The following is a 9,483-nucleotide window of genomic DNA, read 5'->3' as shown; positions in this document are numbered from 1 at the left end:
TCGGCTTTGGACCAGACTTCGGGCTTTGGCTAAAACCCGCTTCGAGCCTCGATTAACGTTGTAATTCGATTACTCTTTTGCCACATTGTTCTGCTCGGCTCTCATTGTCTCACTTTGGTTGTTGTTGCTTTTGTTACAGTTGCGCCGCTGCGCATTCGCATTCGCTGGCGACTCAGCCCCCCGGTCCCCGGTCCCTGGTCTCTGTCCCTGTGCCTGCCTCTCTGTCTCGGCCACAGTCTTCGATTCGGCTGCAGTCTCTGGCGGTATATATTAGAGCCGCCAGCCAGCAGTCAGCACAGTTCGTTAACAGTCCTAGTCGTGGTTCTAGGAGGTTCAACCAGCGTCCATCGACCCAGTGCTTTGTGTCGTGTCGTGTGTACCCGTAGCTACCCGTAGTTCTCCTTTATTACCCCAAGTGTATCCCGAAACTCCTTTTTCGAAGCTCAACTTTGTGATTAACTCTCTGTGAAACGAAAATGAAGCCATTTGTAAGTACGCCAAGCCATGAAAAGGATAAATTCGTGCCAAGGATGTGTAGTAAAGCGTAGCACCGAATGGTTCAGTGGGTGGTGAAACCGAGGGCTCTGTTTCTTCTTAAAGTACAACTTTTATTTTTGCCAAGGAAGCGGCAAAGTTAGGCACTCACTAGGAGATTACTTGGCAGGGTAGTAAACAATTTACAAACAATAGAAAGAAATCCATTCGGCATTTAGCGTTTCATTTCTGTTAATTCCCTTTCAGTCATTGCTCTGGGCTGTGAGTTCTACATTCAATCAAATGCCACCTCAGTGCCTTCCGGTGTTTATCCTTCAACCCATTCGAGAGTCAATTACCCCGACCATGTCAGGGCATGGCAATCCCGCCAGCCAATCAGCCATGTCAAGGCGCACAGCAAACCACACAGAAATCCATCAGATGCCATCAAATGCTGCACAATCCTGCTGATAAGCCGTTGACATGTTGCATGTCGGACAGTTTAGCCGTCGCCCCACCCTCCGCTGTCACTATCCAAGCCATCCAAGCCGAAGCAAATCGAGCCGCTCACCTGCGCTGACACATAATACATAATCGACCTGCATGCCGCCTGCCGAATGCCGAATGCCGCATGAGGTAACATCTACGAATTGGCTGAAACAGTATCTCGGAATCAAATCAAATGGTTGCGCTTGAGAGCCCCCGAAAGCGAGGCGAGAGATGGGCGTGTGTGGGGCTGGGATGGGCCAGAGGTGGTGGCAGCGAAAGAAAGCGAGAGTGGAAAGGCAAACTATGCAATTATGTAGGTTACCAGAGCAACAGCCAGCTGGCAAAGAAAGCTCTCTGTGTGAGTGACACTCTTGAGCAGGGGAAGGGGGCCAGGGAGATCGAGAGTAATTATTGGCGCGCCAGGTGGCGATAGTTACGTCTTAGCCTGGGACCAATCATGAGTCATGACATAACATAACATCTCTCACTTGTTGCATCCATCCCGACAGCTGATTGCCGCCGCTCTGCTGGTCTCGACAGTGTCCGCCTCGTGGCACGGAGCCGTCTCCACACAGTACCAGCACCTGGACCCCCATAGCCACACCTACTCCTACGGCTATGCTGATCCCAACTCACAGAAGCACGAGACGCGCGCCCACGATGGCACCACCCGCGGCTCTTACTCCTACGTGGATGGACACGGTCACGTGCAGTCGGTCTCCTACACTGCCGATCCCCATCACGGATTCAATGCCGTAGGCACCAACCTGCCCCAGGCTCCACACGCCGCCCCCGTCTACGCTGCTGCCCACGCCCACTCCGCCTATGCGCCCTACGCCCATGGCATCCACATCCCTGTGCTGACGCACGGAGGCGTGCCAGTCGACACTCCCGAGGTGCAGCACGCCAAGGCTGCACATGCGGCCGCTCACGCTGCTGCTGCCCACAATGCTGGTGGCCATCACCTGTACAAGCGTTCGATCTACGGCGGAGGATGGTCCTACGGAGCACCTGCCCATGTCCCACTCACCCACGGCGGAGTGCCAGTCGATACTCCCGATGTGCAGGCCGCCAAGGCTGAGCACTATGCCGCCCACGCCAAGGCTCTGGGTCAAGTGGCGCATGCCCATGGCGCTCCAGTCGAGACTCCTGAGGTCCAGCACGCCAAGGCTGCTCACTTCGCCGCCCACGCTGCCGCCCGCTCCGGCCATGTCGGTGCTCCCATTGCCCACGGCAACTACCATGTGCCGGTGATCCACAACGGAGTGCCTGTCGACACACCCGAAGTGCAGCATGCCAAGGCCGCCCACTACGCCGCCCTCTCGCAGGCCTCTGCTCACGGCAGCAGCGGGCACAGCTCCTGGGATGACGGACGCTACGACGGTCGCTGGGAGTCCAGCTCCAACAGCCACAACGCCTACGACAGCGGCTACGCGCATAACGGTCCCATCCACATTCCAGTGATCCACAATGGTGTACCAGTCGAGCCCGCAGAGGTACAGCATGCCCGTGCCGCTCATCTGAACGCCGTGGCAGCTGCCAGTCATGGCGGCGCCGGTGCTCATGGCGGCTACTACGGTGGAGCTGCTGGTGGCCACGAGGATGATGGCCAGTACCGCGCGCACTACGATCACTACTAAACGGGAGACCGGAGTTTCCGGTGGATTCGTGCCAGCGACAATGACATGACGAGCATCTCTATACATTCTGCCTGACATCCTTCGTTTCACTCTAACCGACTACCGAAGCCAGCTGGCTTATATGTAACCCTGTCACCCTCTAGCAGCATTCCAATCTATCCTTGTATCCCTGTATCTCTTTATCTTTCACCTATCTACCTACACACACAGACACACGCAAAATACGGGAGATTGAAGCTACACCTGCCAGTGGCTTCCTTGCCCGTTAAGCAACGATCCAGCCTGATTCGAGTTCCAGTTGGAACATCTTTCTACAAGGCTTTCCTATCCACATCTCTGCTGTCCTACTTTTCTTCTCGTCTCTATCTTTGTACACTGTCTTCCATATTTTTCAATCCTTTCCACTTCGTTTGAGAAACGCTGTATGAGTATGTTGTAAATAACTGTTGTAATCTTTATATATCTGAACAGATATGAATCTATATATTATACGAAACTGCAAACAGACAAATAAACTGCAAAAATGTATTTGATCACAAATTTGAAACTATTGAGTGTGGGTGGGAAAAGCCTCTCCAGGAAAAGGAATTTCCTTCGTCAGTAAACTCAGTAAGATGATTGTAGAAGTGGAATCAGTTATGAAGCCTACGATGCCTTGTTTAGGTTGATATCATCAGGTAAAGTAATATTACACATTTTAGAAATCATTTTAAATGTTCCAATAAATCACTTTATAGATATTACTCGCAGAATATTGATTGTGGTTATGGTAACTGATATTAGAGATTTATTTTAGCTATACTCGCAGTGCATACTCGCAGTGGTAAATACTCGTATTTCCGTGTGCCTGGTTGTCTTCGCTTACAATTTGATTTCTTTGGCTGTTCTTCTTCTGATAAATTCCCTTTTTCCGTTCTGTGGGAGTTTCAAACTCCCACAGCACATCTCCATCTCCGACAGCTTTTCTCGCGTCCCACAATGACTGCATTGACTGCATCGACAGGGGGAGGAATCGTTTGAAAGGAACATAAATATTTGCAATGCAACGATTGAAGTTTGCATACACTCACACAGGCGGGCATGTGTACATATACGTACGTACGTATACATATATATATTTGTGTGAGGGGGAGGGAATGCCTGAAGCGTGGGCGGGGCTTTGCAGCTCTGGGGCAGCACTGGTGCTGCATGGGGCATGTGGCATGACACAGAGAGTGAACAAACAATCAATCAATGCGGTATGAGTCTTGTTTTTTTGCCGACTGCAATTTGTGTGTCTTATGCGGAGAATGTGTCACTCGACTTCGGGAGACTCGAACTACTCGAAGGGAACGGAGCTGCCGGGTGAGCTGAGGCTGGGCAACAAGTTTTGCTTTTTTTTTTTTATAATAGATTGCCCGTCATTTGTCAAGGCTGACGTCGATTCCCCTCCATTTGGGAAATGGCATCTGGGATATGGGAGGTCGAGTCGAAATTAAATGCCTGCCTTTGGGCCATAAATTCAAGTGCAACCTTTGGTCCAATCAATAACCTTGGAAGTGGGTAAGAAGGCTAGCTGGCTTGCCTGTCTTGCCGTGGAATGGCCTGGCCTGGCCTGGCCTGGCCTGGCTACCGGCAACTAATTAAACATTTACAACCCACGGCTCACACGCAAAGGTCACATTCACTGCCAACAGAAAGTGAAAATGTGGTCGGCGATTTTCAATTTTCCACGCATAAACCACCAGCAGCTCTGTCTGACGAGGCCGACAAGGAAAAGGAGGCGATGTACGGTTACTCTCATGCGAAGGCTTGGCCCCGGCCATCGTAAATTTGGGGCGGTCTGGAGGGCTACCTGGGGGGAATGGAATGGGATGGGATGCGATGGGGGATTGGTCGCTCAGTTCCTGCCATTTAATTAAGCATGCATTGGCATTTGAATTTACTGCCAATTGTCGGCTAAGCGAACTGAAACACTAAGTGGAATCAGTTTAAAATACTTTAAAATACGATATGAGTGTGCGAGTGCGCGTACACCTCGCGGATGACCTTCAGGGCAGCAGGTGGGGATGCCAAAGGCGGCGGTTACTGACCCGGCTGTTAATTTAATTATAGCTATGCCAGACGGTGGCTGAAAACAGAAATCGGTAGTTGAAATTGTTTAAATTGCGATTGTGTGGCTCAGAATTTTGGTCAGCAAACGGTAGCCCGACCAATAGCCCGCCCAGCTTGCTGCTACAAGTGTCTGGGCGTGGCCGAATCCAGTCAAAAGTGAATGTGCAACGGCATGGCTGTTGTAGCTCTTTTTGCCAAATAATATTATTGCAATTTCTGCCGTTGATTTGCACAACCCGCTCCCCACCTCTCCCCGCTTGCGGCCCATTCAGCGATTTGACTCAAAGTGAAGAATTGCATTTGCATGCCAAGCAATTGGGCAAACCGAAACCATTATGGCCGTTATTGGGCCAAAACCGTGGCCATTGTGCCATTTGGCCCTCCACTCCAGGGCCCCAACCCCGAACCCAATCTGGCAGCAGCAAAACGCCTTTTAGTCAACAATCTTTAAAATAACAAAATTGGTAAACGATTTCCTGCCCTGCCATTCTGTTGCCTGTTGCTGTTGCTGTTGCTGTTACTGTTGTCTTTATTTCTTTAGAGCTTTTTGTTATGTTTTTATTTTTATGTGGTGGGCGTTCTTTTTGCGCTGCATTTTGCATATTTTTGGTCAAATGGCTTTTATGTTTTGCATCAATTTAATTTATGGTTGAGGCGTTAATTTATGGCCTAATTGATCGAATTTGAATACGTGTTGCAACCGCCAGAGTGTTGAAGTAGATGCTGGTTCAGGGTAACTTTTACTTTAAAATATTCAGATATAGATGTGGAATAGTGCGGACAGCTATCGTAATTTGTATTTGTATTGTTTCTGCCAAGGTAAAGCTGAAACTTGGCGGCAACTTAAATATCTATTCCCTTCTGCATTGGTTCTTTGAGTTTACCTTTTCCCTTTGGATTAACCTTTTCTGTATTAAATCGCTCTCCCATATACTCTAGGATACTTTGTCACACAGCTGCGATAAGGCATCAAGCACTTACCAAATGCGTCTCTCCCGCTCCTTTTGACGTTCGGTGCACATCCGAGGAAGTTTTTGTTAGAAGCATTGTTGCAAGGAAGATAATGCAACGCCGACAATTCAATTCTCAGCGTATTTCGCGCAATTTGTGCCACAAAGTAAGCCAAAGCGAAAGCGGAAAATCGAAATAGCAAAGAGCCCTCACTCACTCACTCACGTACTCACGAAGGGTTAGATTTATGACAGGGAAGGAAATATAGGAGACGCATCTGTTGTGTTGCGTTGTGCAATATGAGCAGAAGCTATCCTCACTTGACCCTCCTCCCTTCCGCGAATACCCCGTGGCCATTCGCATAGCATGGCCATTCCGACCCACATGATGATGTTTGATGTATATTTTGTTTTGTTGCTACAATGTAAATACTCGGGTCTCGTATTTATGTATGTACATGAAGGTACATGAATCCCAAAATGTTTTATTTTGGCGAAGGCTTTCCCCGTTTAAAATTAACATCATCTGATTGACGTGCATAATTAGCATTTTGGAATCCCCATTATATGCCACAGCCATGTGTTAATTGCATTGCCTACTTTGCTGTCAAAGCTTTTGCAGAACATAACATTTAATTGGCCTTGATGTCGATGTCGTTGTCGTTGTTGTTACACCTTCCCCCTCAACAAACATTTTTCGTTGCATAGTCTCGTGCGTGGCTGTGCACACATGCGGTATACTTCATATCTCCATATTTTTCACTTGAAAAAATTTTTATTTTTGTCAGCCAAAATAGAGGTCACGCATAATTAGTTTATCGGCAATATTGTTAGACTGACTGTTGACTGGCGAGGGTACATTGAATTTCCCGACGGGAACTTTAGAGAATTGCTAAAATTTAAAGCGGGAAATACATAGCCACTATTTTCAGCGATCAACACTGTTTTTTTTTCAGCTAAAAGGTGTGCTCCACTTTTAGAGTGTAGACTGCATGTAGAAATCATGTAGAATTGTCGTTTGGAGGTGGCCTTGTGGTAAGTTAGGCTGCAGCGAAATCTCCGTTTCCATTTCGCAGTCTTGCCGGGCCAAGCATTTTTTTGAATTTTAATAAGCAAAGTTGTTTGTATCTGTCTGAAGCATCCCACAGTGAGTGGCAGATGGACTTATGAAATGTCAGAACATTTTGACAGGTCCGCTGCTGCTGCCGCTGCTCGTCGGATCTCGCTCTCTTCTGTCTTTGTGGGGTAGGTTCGTTGCTGCTTATCGGTGTGTGGCCATTGGAGATGCCCCTTTGTGAGGGGGCACTCGGCACTCCCTCACATGTTTATATCGACACATATACTCGTAGACAATATTTGTACCCTGCCCAAATCCTTCTCTACACTGTGTAATGGAATTTTAATATTCGTTTGCTTCAGCTTAAGGTAATGTGAGTTCCAGAAACATTGACTAGACCTAGGACTATTGTATGCTTAATCGGCTATCAAAAGGTACATAAATGGGAAATGGCAGAAGGGTCGGCAGTGCATCTAGATAACGTGGCTGGAAGAGGGATAGAGAATTGAGGTATTTATACACTTGATCAATCCATCAAACGGTCGGACACTCACATCAAATTCACCTCCGGATCGGGCCACACGGGGGCTGGGACCAGAACAGCTACCGGAAGTGGTGGCGGTTGGGGTGCGGCTCCTCCTCCTCCAGCCCCGCCGCCGGCGCCATTGCGTGCTCCCTTTCCGCCTCTCCCTCCTTTCCCGCCCTTGGAACCATCAGGTCCATCTGGACCATCGGCTCCATCGGCGCCGTCCTCGCCGTCAGGCTGTGGCCCAGACGGACTGGGCGCTCCCGGCTGTCCAGTCTCTCCGCTCTGACCGGACGTGACTATTCCTCCTCCACCGCCGCCGCCCCCAGCTCCGCCACCACCCGCTGCGCCGCCCCCACCGCCACTGCCCCCCGTTCCGCCGCTGCCACCTGCTACGCCGCCACCTGCTCCACCGCTCCCTGCTCCACCGCCCCCTGCTCCGCCCGAGGCATCACCAGCGGCCGCATCTTCGGATGCAGCAGACCCAGAGCTGTCCGAGCTCAGGGAGCCTCCATCATCAGCTGAACCGGCATCCGAGCTGGCGCTTCCACTTTGACTCTGGCTGAGCCCTGGCTCTGGTTCTGGTTCTGGCTCTGGCTCTCCCTCCTGTCCGGGCTGGGGCTTCCACAGGCCATCTTCTCCGGGGCCGGGAGATTTGTATGAGCCATCATCCTCTGGGGGTGGGGGTGGTGGGGGTTGCACTAGCAACAGAATTGGCCCAGCCTGAGGGATCAGATATGTGCCGGCAAAGGGCAATACATGAGCTACTCCTTCATGGACGTAATGGATGGCCAAAAGGCCCAGCAGCAGCAACAGCATCTGCAGGAGGGAACACCACATTTAATGAATGTTTCTGCCCCGTCAGGAGAATCAATTTCCAGCTTACCGCTGTCGTTCGCATCTTATCTAGAGTCCAACAGAATATTTAGCAAATCCCTTCGCGTCCGTGCTCGACGGTCTCTATGGCGGGACTGACTCAATTGGCCAGGCCCTAGTGCAGCTTTTATACGATGACAATGGCTGCTCCGTGCTGCGAGCTGCGAGTGCTGATGAATTGCGAGCGGAGACATTGTCCATACATGGAAGCAGCGCCACTTTGCATGGCTGGCAGCTGGCATAAATCAAGTGCTACCAACGCTAATTGCAGCAACAACAATTACGAGAGAGAATGATCTTGTTAATGTGTGTAATGTGCACCAGAAGCCAGCAACCAGCCACCAGCAGCCAGCAACCAGCAACCAGTCCGAGCTCGAAAGACGATCAAAAGACGCAGTTAGAATTACACCTGAACTTGGCCTCACATGCTGTTTGATTGACAGTCATTGACGGATTGAGTCAGTCTGCAGCGCAGGGGGTTGTCCTACCACGAACCTTGGGTGGGAGTACGAAATGGATCAGCGTTGCAAGTCTACAATTCCCGTTAGCTCAATCTATCGCATATATATATATATATACTATAGGACTAGACTTCTCTTCCTCCTGTTGTATTCGTCACAATTCTATTGTCTTCCATTTAATTGGGTATTGCCTTTTGATGTTGTATAGATCCGAACTTGAATAAAAAAATAATAATGCTGCACTTTTGCTGGCTTATCCATCAGATATAAAAATCCATTGAATTCTTATCGACACAACTCTAGTGTGATACTAGTATGAAGCGCATTATGGTGTTCGTATAGACCGAACCTTACTACTACCAACTACCAAAACAGCATCGGGACCAGATTCTTGAAATTTCTCAGTGCTTAATCTGCTAATAAATAATTGAAATGGGTTTTTAAATACATCAGTCGCGGAGCGCTGTTTTCCCGTGGATTAGATAAAATGCCATTCATGGCGATGAGGCGTCAGTCGGCAATCCGAGCTCCAAAGGGAGGCTGACCATTGGCCCGTTGGCCCGTTGGCGGTGCAGACCACGTTGACTCAATAGCTGGACTGGATTGCATGCGACGCGGGAGCCACAGGCGGCAAGAGATGCAATGCTGTCCAACCGGTTTGCCCTGTTAGCGCGTGGCAATGTGTAACACAGTGCTGGCGAAAATTAAATGCCGCAGCAAATGAACTGACAGGGTGACAGAGAAGCACTGGCATCGCCACCGACAGCTCCCTGAGACTCCCTGGATACCTTATAAATGATGTGAAACTATTAAACTCTGTGCAGCTTCAACTAAATCAATTAAGCCAACAGGCAACATCGGAGGGGAGCCACGACAGCAGCGGCAACTTAGCAAAGTAATGGCAACGAGGCCATTA

At 49.6% G+C, this 9,483-nt stretch overlaps 2 protein-coding genes across 2 annotated transcripts; one reads left to right on the top strand and one right to left on the bottom strand.

Moving 5' to 3' along the window:
* Positions 1-284: 284 nt before the first annotated feature.
* LOC111065623 (histidine-rich protein PFHRP-II) lies at positions 285-3,131 on the top strand. Its single transcript, XM_022353875.2, has 2 exons — positions 285-488; positions 1,473-3,131. The coding sequence occupies exons 1-2, from the start codon at positions 477-479 to the stop codon at positions 2,601-2,603; spliced, it is 1,143 nt and encodes a 380-aa protein (XP_022209567.2). The 5' UTR covers positions 285-476; the 3' UTR covers positions 2,604-3,131.
* Positions 3,132-7,027: 3,896 nt separating this feature from the next.
* On the bottom strand, positions 7,028-8,226 carry LOC111065503 (glycine-rich cell wall structural protein 1.0). Its single transcript, XM_022353718.2, has 3 exons — positions 8,117-8,226; positions 7,259-8,049; positions 7,028-7,190 (listed from the first exon to the last, which is right to left on the bottom strand). The coding sequence occupies exons 1-3, from the start codon at positions 8,129-8,131 to the stop codon at positions 7,178-7,180; spliced, it is 819 nt and encodes a 272-aa protein (XP_022209410.2). The 5' UTR covers positions 8,132-8,226; the 3' UTR covers positions 7,028-7,177.
* Between the last annotated feature and the right edge of the window lie 1,257 nt (positions 8,227-9,483).

This window comes from Drosophila obscura, unplaced genomic scaffold, assembly GCF_018151105.1.
Source record: "Drosophila obscura isolate BZ-5 IFL unplaced genomic scaffold, ASM1815110v1 contig_192, whole genome shotgun sequence".
In the NCBI taxonomy this organism is placed as follows: Eukaryota; Metazoa; Arthropoda; class Insecta; order Diptera; family Drosophilidae; genus Drosophila; species Drosophila obscura.
This window is presented reverse-complemented; position numbering and strand designations above follow the sequence as displayed.